This window comes from Neoarius graeffei, chromosome 1, assembly GCF_027579695.1.
Source record: "Neoarius graeffei isolate fNeoGra1 chromosome 1, fNeoGra1.pri, whole genome shotgun sequence".
In the NCBI taxonomy this organism is placed as follows: Eukaryota; Metazoa; Chordata; class Actinopteri; order Siluriformes; family Ariidae; genus Neoarius; species Neoarius graeffei.
Genome location: NC_083569.1, coordinates 3,693,848 through 3,719,370, shown reverse-complemented (window position 1 = coordinate 3,719,370; position 25,523 = coordinate 3,693,848). Strand labels below are relative to the sequence as shown.

General features: G+C 43.7%; 1 protein-coding gene across 10 annotated transcripts in view; it reads right to left on the bottom strand.

The window, feature by feature from the left end:
• The window catches only part of kmt2cb (lysine (K)-specific methyltransferase 2Cb), a 237,304-nt gene that overhangs the window by 119,970 nt on the left and 91,811 nt on the right, over positions 1-25,523 (bottom strand). For 8 of the 10 annotated variants that reach the window (XM_060928213.1, XM_060928248.1, XM_060928223.1 and 5 more), the window contains exons 5-11: positions 25,328-25,477; positions 12,855-12,952; positions 12,633-12,742; positions 9,240-9,402; positions 7,643-7,814; positions 7,369-7,483; positions 4,153-4,310 (exon numbers count right to left, since the gene is read on the bottom strand). In XM_060928213.1, coding sequence (XP_060784196.1) covers positions 4,153-4,310; positions 7,369-7,483; positions 7,643-7,814; positions 9,240-9,402; positions 12,633-12,742; positions 12,855-12,952; positions 25,328-25,477 — 966 coding nt within the window. The remainder of the gene's footprint in view (positions 1-4,152; positions 4,311-7,368; positions 7,484-7,642; positions 7,815-9,239; positions 9,403-12,632; positions 12,743-12,854; positions 12,953-25,327; positions 25,478-25,523) is intronic. The other 2 variants (XM_060928232.1, XM_060928276.1) reach the window with 2 other exon arrangements.

Genomic DNA, 25,523 nt, shown 5'->3' with positions numbered 1-25,523 from the left:
TAAAGTATTCATAAATTGAAGTTTGGAAGCGCCTCTGTTTTTGGGCTGAGGAGAAGTTTGAAAGGGTGTACCGCGATTCTGCCTTCTTGTATCGCGATACGGATCGTGGCTCTGCGTATCGCGATTTTGATACGCATATTGTTACAGCCCTAATCCCGACAGATGCTGACCGACGGAGAAGATGGATGGTCTCTAAAATATTGGCAAAATGATGTTTATTGACATAGCAATCGTGTGTAACGGGAAGCATTTGCATATCCGAAGTGTTGCGTTTACATCAAAGATAAAATAAACCGATATGACAACGACTGCTGCTGCCAGGTTGGGGACACAAACTAGTAGAAAGGAAGTGTGCCAACAGTGCCAACACACTTCCTTTGTGGTCGATTCTGCTTTAAGGTAAGATGCATTTAATTATTCGTCTGCTGTGGGTTTGGAATCCGTAGCCTGACCGATTCGTTCATGTCTGTGGTGCCGTTTGTTTGTTGACGCGTGTTGAAATGGAAGATTGGTTGTTGACATGATTTCCAGTGATGCTTTGGTGCTGCTGTGGATCAGATGTGTTGAGTAGCCTGTTTTTTTCTTGCGTGTGGTATCATTGTTGACGCGAGGTTGGTTTTTTGAACATGCCAATGCGGACACAATTTCCCCTGATGAGTTATGACTTCAGACGCGATGCGTGTTAAGGGTGGGCAAAATTATCGATACGGCGATATATCGCGATACTTTGTCTTCCGATTCAATATCGATACTCAAAATTTGAACATCGATATTTTTTCAAATAATAAATCATGTTTCAGACGGGTTGTAAATCCAGTACGACTTCCGCACCTCCGCTCCGCATGGTGTCGCTGTGCCGCTACCTCACTGCAAGGCACTCTTCGTCTTCTCTTTTTTTCCCGGTGGTTGCAGTGAGGAAAAAAAAAAAACAAGCAAGCATGGCTGTTAATGTAAACCTAGAGACGCCGCCGAACTTTAAGGCAGATGTTTGGAGGCACTTTGGATTCCAAAGGAAAGGAGAAAAAAAAAACAAAAAAAAAAAAACAGTGAGCTGGACAAAGAGTACTCACTTTGCAAAACCTGTTTCGCTCCAATTAGATATTCAGGTAACACAACAAACTTGTGAACTTACTTAGCACGACGCCACCCCGACATATTAGCTCAGCCGGAGCCGCCGAAACCCGACCCGAAGCAAACTACACTGGACAGCGCCAAAGTCCTCCCGCCTACTTCAGTGATGTGTGACTTACTGTAACTCTGAACTTAATTTTGTCATTTAAGACCAAAGGCAAGAAGCTGCACTTCATTTTGCTTTTTCAATTTTTGTGTGTGAGACGCTGCATTTTATTTTGAGTATTTACTCAAAGTTCAGAAGAAACATGATTCACTGAGGTTTCAGTTCAGTTTCAGTGTGTGGACACTGACCCACACTGCACTTTGTTTCAGGGAGACTAAGATGCACACTGCACTTTTCAGTGCGTTCCAGACAGGGCTTTGAACCGGTTCAAGGAACGAAAACGAAAACCGGGAACTTTTTCTATTTCACATGGAACAGAAACGAAACCAGAAACTTTATTATTTTTTATGTTCCGGAACAGAAACGCTTATTAAAAATAATGGTAACCGGTTAATACCGGTTTTTATTTCATTCCTCAAAGTTTCCGTAGCCTACAAATAAAAAAGTCATTCTTCTCCTGCGCAAGTTTCTATGACCCGCTGGGGTTCACTTCCTGTGTGACGTTCGCTGACTGAATGGAGAGAGCGGGAGGGTGGACTACTATCACGTCTCCATGTGATAATAAGTGAGTAAGTGCATTACTGAGTGTCTGAGCAAAGAAGAGCCTGAACGTTGCAACCTCCCTATTGGCTGTTTGTAAAAATGTATCAGTTGTTGCCCTTCCCACGGGAATCATCGCGGGCTCGAGAGACGAGACCTGACGAGTTAGTTCGTTGGTAGCAGAACAAAATGTCTGGACACAAATCGGGTTTTCAGAAAAGGAAAGAAAATAAACGGAGGGTCGAAAATACAAAAAAGGAGGCAGAAAATGCAAAACGAGTTTTAAGGTAGGACAAATGGTTAGTTTTCTGAGGCAGCCCGCCGTGGCTGCCTGCAGGCTTATTTATTATAGCCCATTTAGTTAAAATAGTTGATCTAAAATGTTTATAGTTATAGTTATGTGATGGTTGTCCTGATTTAGACTGGTGTGGTTTTTTTGGGGGGTGGGGGGTGGGGGGGTGGGGGGGGGGGGGGGGTTGCGCGATGTTGCACCCGGGTCCAGATTAGGGCAGAACCGGCCCTGGCTACATTTCAGGTGTAGTTTGTTTTATGTATGTATGTACTTGCATAGATGTGTACTTGGTCTTCCAATATGGCGCCTAACAAAATCTCGCGGTGCGGTGACGTCATGCGGTAGCCCTCTATAGGGCCTGACTAGCCTTTGGTAACACACTAAACGAATTCTCTTTCATTTTTGGCACTTTTTCTGTTTGTGTAGATGGGAAGACGTACTGAGAATCCAAATCGCCAACATTTGAAATAATAATTGTTTTGAATTATTTCTTGTCTTATTTAATGAAGGTTGTAATAGAATTAGCCTACATTTGGCTTAAGCTGGATGAGACAGAGACATCATTTTATAGCCATTTGTTAAACAGCTGACAGGGAACGTAATTAACCGTTCCGGGAACAAAATTTTTTTGTTCTAACCGGTTCGGGAACGTCTATTTAATGGTGGAACCCAAAACCGGAAACGTTAAAATTCCGTTTCTGTTCGGAACGAACCAATAGGAAAAAAATTCTGGTTCAAAGCCCTGGTTCCAGACAGTGTGTTGTTCCTGCAAATATGTTGTAACTTGCGCTTGTATAGTTACAATAAAATGGCATGGATAATTAGAATTACATTGTTTTGACTCAGTTTGTCCCATGAATTATCACTAATCATCTGATGTGCATACAACTCGGATTTTAAGATGCATAATGCGTTTGCATTTTTCAGTCAACTATGTAGAATATCGCAATATATCGCAGTATCGTATCGTGACTCAAGTATCGTGATGTCCTTGGCAATACCCACCCCTAATGCGTGTGTGGAGGTGTGGAGTCCGCGTGATATGTGCGTAAGATAGGCTTCTCATGTGTTTGGAGATCCGCGCTCTGAGACAAGCGCAAGCACCCCCCCCCCAGGGAAAAAAAGGGACCCCCCGAAAATATCGGCATAGTTCGAACACTAGGTTGGAGAAAGTAATGGCAAATAGTGAGTGCACAAACCATAGAAGGTAAACTGTACACAGCGCCAGGGCAGTGTGATGGTATGTCTACTTTTAGATTGTGTTAGCTTATCAATGAACACACTCATCACTTGACGAGCTTCACGTCTTTACGACGTGTGTGTTAGGTATTATTGTTGCAGTCTAAGCAGTCATTGTAGCAGCTAGATGAGCGAGAACCGAAAGGGTCTGTGCCATAAACCGTTATTTCTTCATGTCCAAAATGGCGGTCGCGTTTACGAAGGTCACGTGAGTGAAAAGGGTCTATAGCCTACTTGGCCTCTGATTTGATGAAATAAAATTCGACAGAAATGAAGAATGACGCTCCTCGATGACGACTACGGCTTTAATAACAAAGACGAAAGAGCCATGGGGCGATAATAAGCCCTACCGGTAAAAATATTCTAAAAGCAAACTGATTAATGCATCAGTAATAGGCTACTAATATTAGTTATAATAATAATAATATAGGCTATTAGTAATAACGATAGTGATAGTAGATATTTAAAATGATCAGACGAGGCTACTTACAGGGCAAAGGGCGCGTTATCACTGCTCAGCTGTTCGGTTATTAAATAAACGATGCAGTCGCGCAGTAACCACGCGCCACTTATCAGACAGAGTCACAGATTCTATGGATAGAATAACACTTCAAAAAAGTGCGACATATATGTGTTTTTTTCGTCTTCATAATGCATTTTTTGGCTGATGCGACTTAAACTCCGGAGCGACGTATAGTCCGGAAAACACGGTACTATTTAGAGACGTTTTATTTGTTGCTCAGGGATTTATGATACGTAGCGCCACCTACAGCTGAGTTTCTTTGGCTGTATATCTTACAAGCTGGCCTGCATGACCGAGAGGTGATTCTGCCACGTACGTTACCTTTTGCAGTGATGGCAGGACAGCAGATCCTTCTGAAGCTCGGCGTCCAGGCTTCCGGCACACAGAGCGCAGAGCTGAGTCGAGTCGTGCTGCCTGGAGCAGCTCTCACATAGCAGACTGCTGCTCCGAGTGCCACACTGCACACACACCCTGCAGTTCTGTAACACACACACACCACATTAAACTTTTCATCACTGTAGTCAAAACTGTGTCTATCACTCGCAAGTGACTCTAAACAACTCCATATGAATCTCGTACAAATCTGGATGACTCCAAATGATTCTGTACAAAGCTATACGACTCTACAGGATTACAAATGGCTCCAGAAGACTCTTTACAACTCCATAGGATTTTAAACAACTCCATACAACTACTCACAAATCTATACGATTCTAGGCGACGCAACATGACTCCATCCAAAACCCACACGACGCTATGACTCTAATGAACTCCGTAACACTCTTAAAAGAGCGCTACATGATGGTACAAGACTCCTTACAAACTTGTATAACTCCGATATCCTTTTTTGACCAACAGGGAACAGGTTCTGTTCTTGGCGTGTAGACTCGTCCGTGTTCGTAAACGACATTATAAAGACTAAAACTTTTGTTCCAACACATAAGGACTCGGACTTACCCCGGTCCTCGTCAAGGAACGACCCTCTGCTTCCTGCACGGTACTTTACGCGAGGATCTAGTACTGTAAAAGGAACTAAGGCTTCGAACATCCTCAAGAGATCAACAGGACATACAGTCACGCTCGACACAGTGGAAATACGAGACAGTGAACTGGATTTCTTCGCTCGAGGAGGAAAAGAAGCCATCTACTACATCAGGGCCCTTCAACCTACTCTAAAACAAAGACGGGGGAGGTTCCGGTTATCGGCGACCTTTGATCCCCTGCTCCAATCACGTAAAGTCACGTGCAGGAAGCAGAGTGTCATTCCTTGACAAGGACTGGAGTAAGCCAGTCCAAAATTCGGGTAAATCCGAGTCGTTACGCGTTGGAACAAAAGCTTAGTCTTTATAAAGGTTCTGTTCTTGTTTTGCGCAACAAATTCTGAACCGTTCGCAGCATTTCAACCGAAATTAATCAGTTCAGGACCTAAAAAGTTGGTTCCCAAAACATGGAACCAGAACATAGCTGGTTTTCCCAGTTCGAACCATGACATCAGTGGGAGTCATTAGTTTGGAGACAAAGCAATGGAGAATGCAACTGAAAAGGATGCATCTTCAGGAAAAAAAAATGGACCAAAAACAAATATCTGTAATAACAGAACAAAAGCTTGGAGGGAATCATACAACCCCGATTCCAAAAAAGTTGGGGCAAAGTACAAACTGTAAATAAAAACGGAATGCAATAATTTACAAATCTCAAAAACTGATATTGTATTCACAATAGAACATAGACAACATATCAAATGTCGAAAGTGAGACATTTTGAAATTTCATGCCAAATATTGGCTCATTTGAAATTTCATGACAGCAACACATCTCAAAAAAGTTGGGACAGGGGCAATAAGAGGCTGGAAAAGTTAAAGGTACAAAAAAGGAACAGCTGGAGGACCAAATTGCAACTCATTAGTTCAACTGGCAATAGGTCATTAACATGACTGGGTATAAAAAGAGCATCTTGGAGTGGCAGCGGCTCTCAGAAGTAAAGATGGGAAGAGGATCACCAATCCCCCTAATTCTGCACCGACAAATAGTGGAGCAATATCAGAAAGGAGTTCAACAGTGTAAAATTGCAAAGAGTTTGAACATATCATCTACAGTGCATAATATCATCAAAAGATTCAGAGAATCTGGAAGAATCTCTGTGCGTAAGGGTCAAGGCCGGAAAACCGTACCGGGTGCCCGTGATCTTCGGGCCCTTAGACGGCACTGCATCACATACAGGCATGCTTCTGTATTGGAAATCACAAAATGGGCTCAGGAATATTTCCAGAGAACATTATCTGTGAACACAATTCACCGTGCCATCCGCCGTCGCCAGCTAAAACTCTATAGTTCAAAGAAGAAGCCGTATCTAAACACGATCCAGAAGCGCAGACGTCTTCTCTGGGCCAAGGCTCATTTAAAATGGACTGTGGCAAAGTGGAAAACTGTTCTGTGGTCAGACGAATCAAAATGTGAAGTTCTTTATGGAAATCAGGGACGCCGTGTCATTCGGACTAAAGAGGAGAAGGACGACCCGAGTTGTTATCAGCGCTCAGTTCAGAAGCCTGCATCTCTGATGGTATGGGGTTGTATTAGTGCGTGTGGCATGGGCAGCTTACACATCTGGAAAGACACCATCAATGCTGAAAGGTATATCCAGGTTCTAGAGCAACATATGCTCCCATCCAGACGACGTCTCTTTCAGGGAAGACCTTGCATTTTCCAACATGACAATGCCAAACCACATACTGCATCAATTACAGCATCATGGCTGCGTAGAAGAAGGGTCCGGGTACTGAACTGGCCAGCCAGATATGACAAAAAAGACCCAAGACAGTTGAGCAACTAGAATCCTACATTAGACAAGAATGGGTTAACATTCCTATCCCTAAACTTGAGCAACTTGTCTCCTCAGTCCCCAGACGTTTACAGACTGTTGTAAAGAGAAAAGGGGATGTCTCACAGTGGGAAACATGGCCTTGTCCCAACTTTTTTGAGATGTGTTGTTGTCATGAAATTTAAAAATCACCTAATTTTTCTCTTTAAATGATACATTTTCTCAGTTTAAACATTTGATATGTCATCTATGTTCTATTCTGAATAAAATATGGACTTTTGAAACTTCCACATCATTGCATTCCGTTTTTATTCACAATTTGTACTTTGTCCCAACTTTTTTGGAATCGGGGTTGTATACGCTCGGTCATCTCGTGACTTCAGTTTACTCCTGTTGTGCAACGACCTCTGTTCATGATACATCCTTGATTAGAATGACTCCGCTCAAAACTGGTGCAAACGTGGGCCGGTTCGCTAGCACCAAGACTCAAAGACTCCTGAACGGAACCAGTTGAAGAACCCGTTCAAAAAGGGGTATAAACGACCCCATATGACCCGACGTGACTCTTTACGACTCAAAATAGTTCTAACGCCTAAATGACTCCGTATAAATCCATGATCCTTGGCAACTCCATACAGTCCTCAAGGGCTTCACATGACTCTATCCAACCCTAATCCAGCTCCACACAGAGCGAACGGTTTCTGTTTGCTGATTCGCTACCTTACACCTCCATCCGTTGGTGGGAATGGAGTCCATGACGGGCTGCAGGCAGAAGGTGTGATAGCCTTTATCGCACATGTCACACACCAGCATCTTCGTGTCCTCTCCAGGATTTCTGACACAAAAACAGGATAAAAACTCTCAGTGCGTCGTTTTATAGACTTTTCAAACAGGTTATGTAATTCTATAAACGCCGTACAGTACATGCCTGCAACTTAAGCTCCGCCTTAATTGCGTATAAAAACAAAGCGTGAAGAACGAGGTTCACACTCACTTGCACGTCTGGCACACTTTACACTCCGGACACTGCCAGCCTGCTCGCTTCAGAGGAGTCACGCTGATGTCCAAACACATGCCGTGGTAATGAAGACCACAGCTGGTGCAGAACAGCTGGTCCATTAAATCTCCCGGACTTTCACACAGCACACAGTTCGCCTCCTCCGCCGCTACACACACACACGCGCGAGAGGAAAGTGAGTGAGTTCGTAATTCAAGTATTTCGTTTAGAGAAATATAAATCAGCAGCCATGATCGTAGAACATTTTGACCACTATTACATCCCATAATATGTTCCACGTCACTCTTAATGACGTTACGTTACATTACGCACAGTGATTTCAAATACCATCACTGTAAAGGAATTTAAATCACTATACAGTGTTAGGTTATATAGATTAATATTATAGTATTTCATTATCCACGTTAATTCCGACACACAGCAACAATTTTATAGTAGTGTATAAATTAATAGAATGAACTATCGTGAAACTTTATTATAATTAAAAGAAATTTTTTGAAACTACACCGTTCCTATTGGTTGCTAAAAGCACAATTATTTACAACTGCATAGCATTATACGATATAAAAATATTTAAATGTGTCACAAAGTTTGTATAAATTAATATTCAACAATATTACTCTTTACTACAATTAACAAGAAATAGAATTCGTTACTCGTATCCATTTTAAATACGAAAAGGTTAAGCAAGGTGTGTCGAAGTTAGTTTAAAGTGTAAATAAATTATGAGTTTATATCATATATAATATTTTTAATGTAGCGTTGTTATACATTTAATAAATAATTTAAAAAAAACAGCTAATTTAGTTAAAAAAAAAAACTGAACATGGTATATTTATAAACATTTATAAGACTCAATACATGCTAGAACGTATTTTACACCAACATGTAGAACTTAATACTTTTAATATTTTGTAGAATTTCGAACCATTTTACAGTGTGTAGAATTTTATACTTTTTTTGCAGTACTTTGTAGAATTTGTGAATTCTGGAGACTTTTGTTGCACTTTATAGCATTTCGTACAATTTTATCGCGTTTTGTAGAATTCTGCACAATTTTAGTGTTTTGTGGAATTTTCTAGAATTTTAGACGTAGTATTTTGTATGCTTTGTATTATTCTGTAGTATTTAATTGTAGGTTGTGGGTTTTTTTTTTTTTTAGAATTTTATGTTTTGTAGAATTCTGGAGTATTTAGTAGAATTTTCGTATTGTGTAATATTTTGTAGGATTCTGAAGAATTTGGTAAATAGTTTGAAGACTTTTGTAGTACTTTATAATATTCCATGCAATTTTATCGTGTTTTGTAGAATTAGTATTTTGTAGAATTTTAGTTTTTTGTAGTATTTTGTTATTATTCTGTAGCATTTTGGAGAATTTTTGTATTTTGTAATATTTTGTACAATTTTATAGAATTTTAGTGTTTTGCAGAAGTTAGTGGGGCTTTTTTTTAGAATCTTGAGTTTTGTAGAATTTTGGAGAATGTGGGTTTTTTGTAGAATTTTATCGTGTTTTGTAGTATTCTGGAGTATTTTGTAAAGAAAGAGGGCGGATGAAGATGTGGTTTTGTCTCACATTTACCGACGGCGAACTCGATGTGGTCTGTGCACAGGACAGAGCGCTTCCTGAAGTCCTGGAAGGTTCCGGCTCCCCCCGCACACGGATAATGGTACGAGCGGTCACACCCCTCCTCACAGCACTTAATGGATGCTCCAAGGCGCTTACAATATGCACAATGCTAGAGAGAGAAAGAGGGAGAGAGCAGGGTTGTGTTAACGTACAGTGTAACACCATTTACGTTTACGCTTGCTTCTTCTCCAGCGAGCACCGACATCGACTCCATCCCTCATCTCAGCACATCCCTGATGAAGTAATGGGCCATGTGTTGGCGAGAGGGATCCCCCCCAGGGCCTAGGGGAAGTCGGAGAGGGTGTGTTTCAAACACACATCAATTATCAAGCGCTTCCTCAAAACACGTCCATTATTTCCCTCCTCGCGATAAACAAGTGCACTGTTCCCTCTTTAGATGGAACGACCCATTTTAGACTTCCACATCACACCTCACAGACACACGCACACACGACACGCCATACTTTTTATCCATTTACAGTTACATTCAGCATTACTGAACATCAGTGAAACCTCAGGCCATTATTAAAAAATGTTCCGTTTCCGGTCCACCGGCCGGGTGAGTGCCGTTTGTGCGGTTGAAAATTTTTTTTTTTAACACCGGTTTTTTCGACATTTTTTTCGGGTTCGTAAATCTAAAATCGAACTTGACATTTACGCATTCCGTGCAGAATATAGAACTGAATCAGCTCTGCGCATGCGCCGTGCGGCACAAAAAAAACGGCAGCCACCATGAAGGAAGGAGATCCGGAGTTTTCAAACATTTGCTTAAGTGTGAAATCGCAAAATGGTATTCTAGCGAACAACAAAATAGTAAAGATTCAGAAAAACAGATCATTCAGTGATCATTTTAATAGTGTAATTTCATCCGAACTCGGCCTAACGCTCGATTTAGAACTACAAAAAGTCCGTGTGTCGGACATTTTAAGTACCTCTGTAAAAGTTTTGCAAATGTTGCAGTCAGCATTTAAAATGCTAACTTAAAGTTTTTGTACAAGTTTCAGTTGATTAAACCGTCATATTTTATTAAATGTGTCTGCTTTTGTAATAAAAAAAAGTGCTAAAAGAAAAAGCAAACAGCACTGCGATTTCTTATCCATCCATCATATATATATATATATATAAGTGCTGTCAAGCAATTAAAATATTTAATCACGATTAATGTCGCGACTGTCATAGTTAACTCGCGATTAATCGCAATTTAATCGCACATTTTTGTCACATGAAAAAACATTGTAATTCTCTTACCAGCATAAAAAAGTGAATGGGCTTGTTTTGTACCAATGTTTTTTTTTTGCAAAGCATAAGACGTCTTGACACAGCCACTGCAAAGTGAAACCTAAGCCGAGCACCGTGGCTCTTCGTCCCGAGGCTAGCAAGAGAACCATGAGTGAAGTGATCTACTGCTTGAGTTAGTCTACAACTCTAATCAGAGAGACAGGTTACACAGTGAGGGTAGGCTTGACATGCTTGATTATAATATAAAGTGCACTATTATATTAACTTTAAGTTGTTCGTTGATAAATATTGCATTGAATCTGATCTTTACTGTTTCAGCTCACTTAACACATTTTGTACTTTTACACTTTCTGCCTGTTGATGCGTCGCGCTGTCCAATCAGAGGCGGCCAAATTTGCATATTACAGGAAGGATTTCTGGGATAGCATTGAGTTTACAGTTCAGAGGGATCTGGCTTCTTTAGACGCTGTCTTCTTAAAACTGAATAAATATTTAAAAAGAGCCAAATGAGCCAGCCTTTTGAACGGCTCTTTTCAAAGAACGGATCCCAAAGATGCGGATCCCATCAAAGAGCCATAAATCCCATCTCTACTAGCGCGCCCTGCCCGCGCTGGTTCTTTGGGGGGGGAGGGCAGAGAACTCTGGCTGTGCGGGGCGTGGCATTACAGTCTAGCTGCTATCGGTTTTCTAAGCAAAGTCTCTGTTCCAAGTTCCTGGCAGTTTCAAAAGCTTATGAAAAACCTACATCATGTCACAGAGCGTTAATCTCGCGATAAAAAAATGATCGCCGTTAAAATTGAGTCAAGTTAATGCGTTAATAACGCGACATTTTTGACAGCACTAATATATTAGTGCTGTCAAAAATGTCGCGTTATTAACGCGTTAACTTGACTCAATTTTAACGGCGATCATTTTTTTATCGCGAGATTAACGCTCTGTGACATGATGCCACGCCCCGCACAGCCAGAGTCCTCTGCCCTCCCCCGAAGCGCCACGGTGCTCGGCTTAAGTTTTTCGTTTTCCCATCGGCGGCTCCAGCCCCACTTTGCAATGGCTGTGACAAGACGTGTTATGCTCTGCAATTAAAAAAAAAAAAATTGGTACAACCAGTGTTCGAACTATGCCGATATTTTCGGGGGGGTCCCTTATTTTCCCTTGGGGGGGGGTGCTTGCGCTTGTCTCAGAGCGCGGATCTCCATCGCACGCTCACTTCGGATATGCAAATGCTTCCCGTTACACACGATTGCTATGTCAATAAACATCATTTTGCCAATATTTTAGAGACCCCCCAACATTTCCCAAATCATGTTTTCAAGGGATCTCATGTCTGTTTCAGGGGATCTCGGATCCCCCGTGTACCCCCGTGGTTCGAACGGTGAGCAAGCCCATTCACTTTTTTATGCTGATAAGAGAATTACAATGGTTTTTCATGTGACAAAAATGTGCGATTAAATTGCGATTAATCGCGAGTTAACTATGACAGTCGCGACATTAATCGCGATTAAATATTTTAAATCGCTTGACAGCACTAATATATATAAATAAAAATCCCTCCCTCCCTACTGAAAATTTTTTTGCTCACCCGGTGGACAGGAAACGGATTTTTTTTAAGGATGGCCCCACACCTGGTTTTGATGGACGCTTCAAATAATCATCTTCAATTTTTTTTTTTAATACATCATATGAAAATTAGCGACCATTTATTTTAAACTAATGGATTAGATATTTTTAAAGCCTCATTAAGATTTTATTGTTAAATATTTTAACTAATGAATATTTTACTCTTTTCCAAACCTTTACCAGCCAAAAAATTGAAACGCAATTTTCCAGGACTCTGTGCTACTAGCAGGTCACACTGGAAGATCTCACTCAAGCAGAACTGTATGAAGAGTGCGCACGTGTGCGGCGACCTTTTCTGAGTCAGCCGTGACCTTTGGCCCCGTCCCTTCACCTCCAGCCTGCACCCATCTTAAACGTCAATGTGTGACTCATAAGTCGGTTATTTATGCGTGAAGAATATTTACAACTTGTTTTTAACAGGAAGTAAAATGGCGTCTCCGGTTTTGGTCTGTGTGAGAGCGTGTCCTTGTCCGACCTCACCTCTGTGCTCCCTGAGTGGATGGCTCTGTCCACATAGAGCAGTGATTGGTCCTCTGCCTGACACACGCCCTCCGACCACAGAGCACACCGCTGATGGGCCCAGCACTGACCTGCACACACACACACACACACACCTTCGTGTAAACACACTTGTGTATTCCTGATCAGCGCATTACCAGGTATAAATCTGTAATCGTGAAAAAGGTCGACAGTGGTGATCACCTGACTCGTCGAAGAGAGACTGGACGTCTGCGTCCTCTGGTAAACCAACGTGGTGAAGCTCGTCCCAGGACCTGTGGCCCGACTCCTCTGTTCCACCGCTAGCAAACAAAATACAGGAGGGAAAGAATCAGTGTCACAGCTTAACCTCATCAGCTGAGAGGCCACGCCTACTTCATTATGACTGGTACAGAGGCCACTCCTTCACTAGGATTAAAGGCACAAAGACCACACCTTCGTCATTAGGACTAAAGGCACAGAGGCCACACCTCCTACAACATGGCGTAAAAGAACAAATGCAACACCTCCGACAATGTGCCTTAAAGCACAGAGGCCACGCCTCCTTCGTTCGGACTGAAGGCACAAAGGCCACACTTCCTACAATGTGGAATAAGTTAGAAAAGCCACACCACCAACGTTTCTAAAGGCACAAAGGCCACACCTCCTACAATGTATTTAAAGGTGCAGAAGCCACGCCTTCATCACTAGGACGAAAAGCAGAAAGGCCACACCTCCTACAATGTGTCTTCAAGCACAGAGGCAGCGCCTTCTTCATTAGGACTGAAGGAACAAAGGCCACACCTCCTACAATGTGTATAAAGGCACAGAGGCCACACCTCCTACAATGTGTATAAAGGCACAGAGGCCACACCTCCTACAATGTGCATAAAGGAACAAAGGCCACACCTACAATGTGTCTAAAGGTACAGAAGCCACGCCTTCATTAGGACTAAAGCCACAAAGGCCACACCTCCTACAATGTGTCTAAAGGCACAGAAACCACACCTTCATTAGGACGAAAGGCACAAATACCACACCTCCAACAAGGTATCTTAAAGCACAGAGGCCACACCTCCTGGAATGTGTATAAAGGAACAAAGGCCACACCTCCGACAACGCGTATAAAGGAACAAAGGCCACACCTCCTGCGACGTGTATAAAGGAACAAAGGCTACACCTCCTACAACGTGTATAAAGGTGCAGAAGCCACGTCGTCTTCACGAGGACGAAAGACAGAAAGGCCACACCTCCTATAACGTATCAAAGCACAGAGGCCACGCCTTCATTTGGACTGAAGGCACAAAGGCCACACCTCCTACAATGTGTCTCAAGGCACAGAGGCTACGCCTTCATTTGGACTAAAGGCACAAAGGCCACACCTCCTACAATGTGTATAAAGGAACAAAGGCCACACCTCCTACAATGTATACAAAGGAACAAAGGCCACACCTCCTACAACGTATATAAAGGAACAAAGGCCACACCTCCTACAATGTATATAAAGGAACAAAGGCCACACCTCCTACAATGTGTCTAAAGGTACAGAAGCCATGCCTTCATTAGGACTAAAGGCACAAAGGCCACACCTCCTACAATGTGTATAAAGGAACAAAGGCCACGCCTCCTACAATGTATACAAAGGAACAAAGGCCACACCTCCTACAACGTATATAAAGGAACAAAGGCCACACCTCCTACAATGTATATAAAGGAACAAAGGCCACACCTCCTACAATGTGTCTAAAGGTACAGAAGCCATGCCTTCATTAGGACTAAAGGCACAAAGGCCACACCTCCTACAATGTGTATAAAGGAACAAAGGCCACGCCTCCTACAATGTATACAAAGGAACAAAGGCCACACCTCCTACAACGTATATAAAGGAACAAAGGCCACACCTCCTACAATGTATATAAAGGAACAAAGGCCACACCTCCTACAATGTGTCTAAAGGTACAGAAGCCATGCCTTCATTAGGACTAAAGGCACAAAGGCCACACCTCCTACAATGTGTATAAAGGAACAAAGGCCACACCTCCTACAATGTGTCTAAAGGCACAGAAGCCACACCTTCATGAGGACTGAAGGCACAAAGCCCACACCTCTTACAATGTGTCTAAAGGCACAGAGGCCACACCTCCTACAATGTATATAAAGGAACAAAGGCCACACCTCCTACAATGTATATAAAGGAACAAAGGCCACACCTCCTACAATGTATATAAAGGAACAAAGGCCACACCTCCTACAATGTGTCTAAAGGCACAGAAGCCACACCTTCATGAGGACTAAAGGCACAAAGGCCACACCTCCTACAATGTGTCTAAAGGCACAGAGGCCACACCTCCTACAATGTACATAAAGGCACAGAGGCCACGCCTTCTTCCTGAGGACTAAAGGCACAAAGGCCACACCTCCTACAATGTGTCTAAAAGCACAGAAGCCACACCTTCTTCATTAGGACTAAGAAGCCACACCTATTTCACCTGAGACTGGTGGCTGCAGAGACCACATTTTCAGTTTGACTGACCCAAAGGCCACGCCCATCTCTTTTGAATTAAGCTTGCTCTGACAAAAGGCCAAAAAAAGCCTCACGTTCAATGCGACTGAAGGCACAGAAGCCACACCTACTTCAGAGAGACTTATGGGTACAGAAGCCACACCTCCTTTAATGTAATCGACAGATATAGAGGTAGAAGCCCCACCTTTATCAGTGGGACTGAAGACAGATACACAGGCCACGCCTTCTTTACACACACACACACACACACACACACAAGCATGAAGATGGAGAAAGTGAGAAATAGCTGCTTCATGTTTTAGACCATTGACTTCCTACTGAAGTGAAAGGAGGTGACCTGCAGAGTTCACATGAGCCGTGACTCACTCAGAGACGAGTCTGACGCCTCAGGTGAAGAGCGATGAGAATAGAAAGCACAATGTTAACGATGACACCAAGGACAAACTGCGTTCCATCTAACGAGAGAGAGAAAGGAAAGAAACCAGCAGCTAAATGTCAGCCATTTGAGCAGAGACGTGGCCTTTCGCACAGGTTTTTACAGACGGCGTGGTGGATCTGAAGAAACTCTTCTGTCATGATCTATGAGCGTGCGAGAGCGAGAGAGGAGGAAGGTGTTAATTCACACTTGACATTCAGCAACTGGAGGCTTTGACTCATCGGTGTGATAATTTAGCTGATATTTAGCGTAAAGTCACGGACTGATGTGCTGGCTATTGGGAAATGACTCATCGATGAAAGATAAGATGCGTCTTATTACATCAAGTCCATCTGTCTGAATCAACAAGGTTTATCTGAAGATCTTTGAGTCAGTATGCAGGAAAGCAAAACAGCTAAGTGGGTGTGATTCAAAGGGCACAGGTGAAAATGTGGGTGTGTCACCGTCCGTGACACACAGAAATGGGATCAGTGCTGCGTGGGCATAACTGAAGGCACCAAAAGAAAACATGGGTGTGTTACTGTCAGTGTGTCTCAAAGGCCATGGGGGGCAGGGATGGGTTTTCCTGAAGGCTATAAATGGGAAATTGGGTGTGTCCGAGTCCATTTATAGAGAAAGTTGGAAGTCAACGGAGTTTGTGTAATTATCTATAATTATTTAAACAGGACGCAAAAAGTGAGGTCACAAACCCATAACTATTTCCCTCACTGTCACAGTTCATGCTGGCGACCAGCTAGTATAAGCCAATGTGGCTGTACGTTTTCGGGTGTAAAGTGTCTTCCTGCGAGGTCACATAATGGCTCGAGGACAAGCCCACTTTTTATCGCTATTTTTGCTTTGCAATATATCAAAAGGTACTTGGATAAAATTTAATTAGCATGCTAAAAACTACAAGCTCACAAACATGTCTGAACCAATTAAAGCAGGATAATCCAGATCAGAACCAGATAAAACAGGTCGGAACCGGATAAAGCAGGTCACAAACAGGTCAGAACCAGTTAAAGCAGGTTAGAAACGGATAAAGGTGGTCAAAAGCAGGTCAGAGCCAAATAAAAGGTCAAAAGCAGGTCAGAACCATTTAAAGCAGGTCAGAACCCCAGGTCAAAACCAGATAAAGCAGGTCAGAACCAGATCAAGAAGGTTAAAAGCAGGTCTGAACCATTTAAAGCAGGTCAGGACCGGATAAAGAAGGTTAAAAGCAGGTCAGAACCGGATAAAGGCAGGTCAGAACCCCAGGTCAAAACCAGATAAAGCAGGTCAGAACTGGATAAAGGTTGTTAAAGGCAGGTCAGAACCAGATAAAAAGTGGTCAAAAGCAAATCAGGACTGGATGAAGGTGGTTAAAAGCAGGTCTGAACCATTTAAAGCAGGTCAGAACCCCAGGTCAAAACCGGATAAAGCAGGTCAGAACCCCAGGTCAGAACCGGATAAAGCAGGTCAGAACCCCAGGTCAAAACCAGATAAAGCAGGTCAGAACCATTTAAAGCAGGTCAGAACCCCAGGTCAAAACCGGATAAAGCAGGTCAGAACCCCAGGTCAGAACCGGATAAAGCAGGTCAGAACCCCAGGTCAAAACCAGATAAAGCAGGTCAGAACCATTTAAAGCAGGTCAGAACCCCAGGTCAAAACCAGATAAAGCAGATCAGAACCCCAGGTCAAAACCAGATAAAGCAGATCAGAACCCCAGGTCAAAACCAGATAAAGCAGATCAGAACCGGATAAAGAAGGTTAAAAGCAGGTCAGAACCATTAAAAGCAGGTCAGAACCACAGGTCAAAACCAGAAGCAGATCAGAACCCCAGGTCAAAACCGGATAAAGCAGGTCAGAACCCCAGGTCAAAACCAGATAAAGCAGATCAGAACCATTTAAAGCAGGTCAGAACCTCAGTTCAAAGCCAGATAAAGCAGATCAGAACCCCTGGTCAAAACCAGATAAAGCAGGTCAGAACCGCAGGTCAAAACCAGATAAAGCAGGTCAGAACCCCAGGTCAAAACCAGATAAAGCAGATCAGAACCCCAGGTCAAAACCAGATAAAGCAGATCAGAACCCCAGGTCAAAACCAGATAAAGCAGATCAGAACCATTTAAAGCAGGTCAGAACCTCAGTTCAAAACCAGATAAAGCAGATCAGAACCATTTAAAGCAGGTCAGAACCTCAGTTCAAAACCAGATAAAGCAGATCAGAACCATTTAAAGCAGGTCAGAACCTCAGTTCAAAACCAGATAAAGCAGATCAGAACCATTTAAAGCAGGTCAGAACCTCAGTTCAAAACCAGATAAAGCAGATCAGAACCCCAGGTCAAAACCAGATAAAGCAGATCAGAACCATTTAAAGCAGGTCAGAACCTCAGTTCAAAACCAGATAAAGCAGATCAGAACCCCAGGTCAAAACCAGATAAAGCAGATCAGAACCCCAGGTCAAAACCAGATAAAGCAGGTCAGAACCATTTAAAGCAGATCAGAACCCCAGGTCAAAACCAGATAAAGCAGATCAGAACCGGATAAAGAAGGTTAAAAGCAGGTCAGAACCATTAAAAGCAGGTCAGAACCACAGGTCAAAACCAGAAGCAGATCAGAACCCCAGGTCAAAACCGGATAAAGCAGGTCAGAACCCCAGGTCAAAACCAGATAAAGCAGATCAGAACCCCAGGTCAAAACCAGATAAAGCAGATCAGAACCATTTAAAGCAGGTCAGAACCCCAGGTCAAAACCAGATAAAGCAGATCAGAACCATTTAAAGCAGGTCAGAACCTCAGTTCAAAACCAGATAAAGCAGATCAGAACCCCAGGTCAAAACCAGATAAAGCAGGTCAGAACCCCAGGTCAAAACCAGATAAAGCAGATCAGAACCATTTAAAGCAGGTCAGAACCTCAGTTCAAAACCAGATAAAGCAGATCAGAACCCCAGGTCAAAACCAGATAAAGCAGGTCAGAACCCCAGGTCAAAACCAGATAAAGCAGGTCAGAACCCCAGGTCAAAACCAGATAAAGCAGATCAGAACCATTTAAAGCAGGTCAGAACCCCAGGTCAAAACCAGATAAAGCAGATCAGAACCCCAGGTCAAAACCAGATAAAGCAGGTCAGAACCCCAGGTCAAAACCAGATAAAGCAGGTCAGAACCCCAGGTCAAAACCAGATAAAGCAGGTCAGAACCCCAGGTCAAAACCAGATAAAGCAGATCAGAACCCCAGGTCAAAACCAGATAAAGCAGATCAGAACCGGATAAAGAAGGTTAAAAGCAGGTCAGAACTAGCCTGGGCCCGCCCATCCTAAGTGTGACGCAACACGAGGGCCTGTTGCGAGCTTAGTCTGGCCAGGCAAGCTATCTACAGCTCTTCCAAACTCCCGAAAAATCGGGAACCAATCAACTTTGAGCATCTCCAACGGCCCTGGGTAGAGGCGTGGTCAAGGTAGTGACGTAGCAGAACTGCGACCGGAAGCCATAGATTGTTTACAGAATCTGTGCCGGAAGCGCTTCATTCACATCACGAACATGGAGCAGCGGCAAGCCTTTGACACAGCGGTAGATGCTGTATTGAAAGCATTCAACGGGAAGTTCTCATTGAAAACGGAACAAAGAGCAGCCCTGGAGGTATTTATTGAAAGGAAGGACGTTTTCGCCTTGCTCCCGACCGGCTTCGGTAAGAGTTTAATCTACCAGTTAGCCCCGTCGCGTCACATACGTCAAAGGAAAGAGTGATGTGATTGGTTTAAGCTTCGTCACAGCCTTTTCTGGCTTCGACCAGTAGCAAACAGACATTTCAGGGAGGCGGGTCAACCACGGGCTCTGGGAAACGGTTGGGCTTAATATCTTGGCCAGACCAAATGCTCGTAGAGCTTTGAAGTCGCGTTAGCCAGACTAGGTCAGAACCATTTAAAGCAGGTCAGAACCCCAGGTCAAAACCAGATAAAGCAGGTCAGAACCCCAGGTCAAAACCAGATAAAGCAGATCAGAACCGGATAAAGAAGGTTAAAAGCAGGTCAGAACCATTTAAAGCAGGTCAGAACCCCAGGTCAAAACCAGATGAAGCATGTCAGAACCATTTAAAGCAGGTCAGAACCCCAGGTCAAAACCAGATAAAGCAGATCAGAACCCCAGGTCAAAACCAGATAAAGCAGGTCAGAACCCCAGGTCAAAACCAGATAAAGCATGTCAGAACCATTTAAAGCAGGTCAGAACCCCAGGTCAAAACCAGATAAAACAGATCAGAACCATTTAAAAGCAGATCAGAACCCCAGGTCAAAACCAGATAAAGCAGGTCAGAACCATTTAAAGCAGGTCAGAACCCCAGGTCAAAACCAGATAAAGCAGGTCAAAACCCCAGGTCAAAACCAGATAAAGCAGATCAGAACCGGATAAAGAAGGTTAAAAGCAGGTCAGAACCATTTAAAGCAGGTCAGAACCCCAGGTCAAAACCAGATAAAGCAGGTCAGAACCCCAGATCAAAACCAGATAAAGCAGGTCAGAACCCCAGGTCAAAACCAGATAAAGCAGGTCAGAACCCCAGGTCAAAACCAGATAAAGCAGGTCAGAACCCCAGGTCAAAACCAGATAAAGCAGATCAGAACCGGATAAAGAAGGTTAAAAGCAGGTCAGAACCACTTAAAGCAGATCAGAACCCCAGGTCAAAACCAGATAAAGCAGATCAGAACCATTTAAAGCAGGTCAGAACCCCAGGTCAAAACCAGATAAAGCAGATCAGAACCCCAGGTCAAAACCAGATAAAGCAGATCAGAACCATTTAAAGCAGGTCAGAACCCCAGGTCAAAACCAGATAAAGCAGGTCAGAACCCCAGGTCAAAACCAGATCAGAACCGGATAAAGAAGGTTAAAAGCAGGTCAGAACCATTTAAAGCAGGTCAGAACCCCAGGTCAAAACCAGATAAAGCAGATCAGAACCGGATAAAGAAGGTTAAAAGCAGGTCAGAACCATTTAAAGCAGATCAGAACCCCAGGTCAAAACCAGATAAAGCAGGTCAGAACCCCAGGTCAAAACCAGATAAAGCAGATCAGAACCATTTAAAGCAGGTCAGAACCCCAGGTCAAAACCAGATAAAGCAGATCAGAACCCCAGGTCAAAACCAGATAAAGCAGATCAGAACCCCAGGTCAAAACCAGATAAAGCAGATCAGAACCGGATAAAGAAGGTTAAAAGCAGGTCAGAACCATTTAAAGCAGATCAGAACCCCAGGTCAAAACCAGATAAAGCAGGTCAGAACCCCAGGTCAAAACCAGATAAAGCAGATCAGAACCATTTAAAGCAGGTCAGAACCCCAGGTCAAAACCAGATAAAGCAGATCAGAACCCCAGGTCAAAACCAGATAAAGCAGATCAGAACCCCAGGTCAAAACCAGATAAAGCAGATCAGAACCGGATAAAGAAGGTTAAAAGCAGGTCAGAACCATTTAAAGCAGGTCAGAACCACAGGTCAAAACCAGATAAAGCAGATCAGAACCCCAGGTCAAAACCAGATAAAGCAGGTCAGAACCATTTAAAGCAGGTCAGAACCCCAGGTCAAAACCAGATAAAGCAGGTCAGAACCATTTAAAGCAGGTCAGAACCCCAGGTCAAAACCAGATAAAGCAGATCAGAACCCCAGGTCAAAGCCAGATAAAGCAGATCAGAACCCAGGTCAAAACCAGATAAAGCAGATCAGAACCCCAGGTCAAAACCAGATAAAGCAGGTCAGAACCCCAGGTCAAAACCAGATAAAGCAGGTCAGAACCATTTAAAGCAGGTCAGAACCCCAGGTCAAAACCAGATAAAGCAGATCAGAACCCCAGGTCAAAACCAGATAAAGCAGATCAGAACCCCAGGTCAAAACCAGATAAAGCAGATCAGAACCCCAGGTCAAAACCAGATAAAGCAGATCAGAACCCCAGGTCAAAACCAGATAAAGCAGATCAGAACCCCAGGTCAAAACCAGATAAAGCAGATCAGAACCCCAGGTCAAAACCAGATAAAGCAGATCAGAACCGGATAAAGAAGGTTAAAAGCAGGTCAGAACCATTTAAAGCAGGTCAGAACCCCAGGTCAGAACCAGATAAAGCATGTCAGAACCCCAGGTCAAAACCAGATAAAGTAGATCAGAACCCCAGGTCAAAACCAGATAAAGCAGGTCAGAACCCCAGGTCAAAACCAGATAAAGCAGGTCAGAACCCCAGGTCAAAACCAGATAAAGCAGATCAGAACCCCAGGTCAAAACCAGATAAAGCAGATCAGAACCCCAGGTCAAAACCAGATAAAGCAGGTCAGAACCCCAGGTCAAAACCAGATAAAGCAGGTCAGAACCCCAGGTCAAAACCAGATAAAGCAGGTCAGAACCCCAGGTCAAAACCAGATAAAGCAGGTCAGAACCCCAGGTCAAAACCAGATAAAGCAGGTCAGAACCATTTAAAGCAGGTCAGAACCCCAGGTCAAAACCAGATAAAGCAGGTCAGAACCCCAGGTCAAAACCAGATAAAGCAGATCAGAACCCCAGGTCAAAACCAGATAAAGCAGATCAGAACCCCAGGTCAAAACCAGATAAAGCAGGTCAGAACCCCAGGTCAAAACCAGATAAAGCAGATCAGAACCCCAGGTCAAAACCAGATAAAGCAGATCAGAACCCCAGGTCAAAACCAGATAAAGCAGATCAGAACCCCAGGTCAAAACCAGATAAAGCAGGTCAGAACCATTTAAAAGCAGGTCAGAACCCCAAGTCAAAACCAGATAAAGCAGGTCAGAACCCCAGGTCAAAACCAGATAAAGCAGATCAGAACCACAGGTCAAAACCAGATAAAGCAGATCAGAACCCCAGGTCAAAACCAGATAAAGCACGTCAGAACCATTTAAAGCAGGTCAGAACCCCAGGTCAAAACCAGATAAAGCAGGTCAGAACCATTTAAAGCAGGTCAGAACCCCAGGTCAAAACCAGATAAAGCAGATCAGAACCACAGGTCAAAACCAGATAAAGCAGATCAGAACCCCAGGTCAAAACCAGATAAAGCAGGTCAGAACCCCAGGTCAAAACCAGATAAAGCAGGTCAGAACCCCAGGTCAAAACCAGATAAAGCAGATCAGAACTGGATAAGGAAGGCTAAAAGCAGGTCAGAACCATTTAAAGCAGATCAGAACCACAGGTCAAAACCAGAAGCAGATCAGAACCCCAGGTCAAAACCATTTAAAGCAGATCAGAACCCCAGGTCAAAACCAGATAAAGCAGATCAGAACCCCAGGTCAAAACCAGATAAAGCAGATCAGAACCGGATAAGGAAGGCTAAAAGCAGGTCAGAACCGGATAAGGAAGGCTAAAAGCAGGTCAGAACCATTTAAAGCAGGTCAGAACCGGATAAGGAAGGCTAAAAGCAGGTCAGAACCATTTAAAGCAGGTCAGAACCCCAGGTCAGAACCAGATAAAGTAGATCAGAACCCCAGGTCAAAACCAGATAAAGCAGGTCAGAACCCCAGGTCAAAACCAGATAAAGCAGGTCAGAACCCCAGGTCAAAACCAGATAAAGCAGATCAGAACCCCAGGTCAAAACCAGATAAAGCAGATCAGAACCCCAGGTCAAAACCAGATAAAGCAGGTCAGAACCATTTAAAAGCAGGTCAGAACCCAGGTCAAAACCAGATAAAGCAGGTCAGAACCCCAGGTCAAAACCAGATAAAGCAGGTCAGAACCCCAGGTCAAAACCAGATAAAGCAGGTCAGAACCCCAGGTCAAAACAGATAAAGCAGGTCAGAACCATTTAAAGCAGGTCAGAACCCCAGGTCAAAACCAGATAAAGCAGGTCAGAACCCCAGGTCAAAACCAGATAAAGCAGATCAGAACCCCAGGTCAAAACCAGATAAAGCAGATCAGAACCCCAGGTCAAAACCAGATAAAGCAGGTCAGAACCCCAGGTCAAAACCAGATAAAGCAGATCAGAACCCCAGGTCAAAACCAGATAAAGCAGATCAGAACCCCAGGTCAAAACCAGATAAAGCAGATCAGAACCCCAGGTCAAAACCAGATAAAGCAGGTCAGAACCATTTAAAAGCAGGTCAGAACCCCAAGTCAAAACCAGATAAAGCAGGTCAGAACCCCAGGTCAAAACCAGATAAAGCAGATCAGAACCCCAGGTCAAAACCAGATAAAGCAGGTCAGAACCATTTAAAGCAGGTCAGAACCCCAGGTCAAAACCAGATAAAGCAGGTCAGAACCCCAGGTCAAAACCAGATAAAGCAGGTCAGAACCATTTAAAGCAGGTCAGAACCCCAGGTCAAAACCAGATAAAGCAGATCAGAACCACAGGTCAAAACCAGATAAAGCAGATCAGAACCCCAGGTCAAAACCAGATAAAGCAGGTCAGAACCCCAGGTCAAAACCAGATAAAGCAGGTCAGAACCCCAGGTCAAAACCAGATAAAGCAGATCAGAACTGGATAAGGAAGGCTAAAAGCAGGTCAGAACCATTTAAAGCAGATCAGAACCACAGGTCAAAACCAGAAGCAGATCAGAACCCCAGGTCAAAACCATTTAAAGCAGATCAGAACCCAGGTCAAAACCAGATAAAGCAGATCAGAACCCCAGGTCAAAACCAGATAAAGCAGATCAGAACCGGATAAGGAAGGCTAAAAGCAGGTCAGAACCATTTAAAGCAGGTCAGAACCGGATAAGGAAGGCTAAAAGCAGGTCAGAACCATTTAAAGCAGGTCAGAACCCCAGGTCAAAGCAGGATAATACAGATCAGAACTGTATAAAGCAGGTCAAGAGAAACAATGCAGAGGACTGCTGTTGTGAACTCTGTTTAACTGGCCCTTATTGTTACACGTCATTCACACGCAAACATTCGCTGCTGTTGCACCATTAGCTGTTTGCACTAACAACGTGGAAGACATCCCTCGAGTCACCACACACTCGTGTACTCTCCATCCTTTTGTTTTCCTCCTTTCTCATCCTCTACTTCCCTGACCAACGGTCTGCGTGTGTGCATGCATGCGTGTGTCTGACAGAGCGGAGCCGCAGTGGCTCACTGCCAGCTTCACACTCGTGCTGCATTACATCATTGTGGCTCCCGATTGGTTCTGAGGTGCCGAAACAAATTAGGCAGCCTTCCAGCGAGGGCCCTTTGTAGGGCTGAGCACATGCTGAGCCTCACATCCTGTTCTGTAGGACTCCCAACTGCATGATGGGTAATCACAGGGTAATACGGTGCACACTAGCAAAGAGGAGGAAAGCAAACAGTGGTGTAACGTAGCTTCAGGCGCTCACTAACATTCTGTGTGGGAGGAGTGTCTCTGAGCACCCAAACAGGTTTGTGATTTTATTTATTTATTGGGAAAAATGTGACCGGTATTACTGGGATCCATTCAGGTGAGTCACTTACCAGTGTGTAGTGTAAAACAGAGAGGACTCTGTTTCGATCTCGGTCCTGAACAAAAGATTCAGTGATCCATTTAAATAAGAATCACCGATCCAGTGAACAAGAGAGAAATGAACCGAGTCAGATAATCAGATCTACTGAACGAGAGATGAGCAAATCGCAGTCATTACCAAAAGATTCACTGATTCAAACAGTGAGCCACTGAATGGGTGAGGAGTCAATCTCAGGCTCGACTCAAAGATTCACTCACAGAATAACAGGATGAAGTAAAAACCCAAACTGTGGCTTAAAAAACAAAACCACCACCACGTTGTCATTGTTGTTGTCTAGAGGTCTAACCAACAACTACACACAAATTCTAGCTTTAGGGACTCTGCAGTAGTTGACGTACCTCTCCAGACCCCGAGGCCTCCCTGATTGGCTGTTGTCATGGTTACGGCGGAGCGGAGGGTCGCATCCCGGTGTGGCCTTGAAGAGCTTCAGTTCACCCTGACCGAGCAGACTTCGTGCTCCACAATAACAAAAGGCACAGAGCCGCTCACTGGAGGACCACACACACACACACACACACACACACACACCAGAAT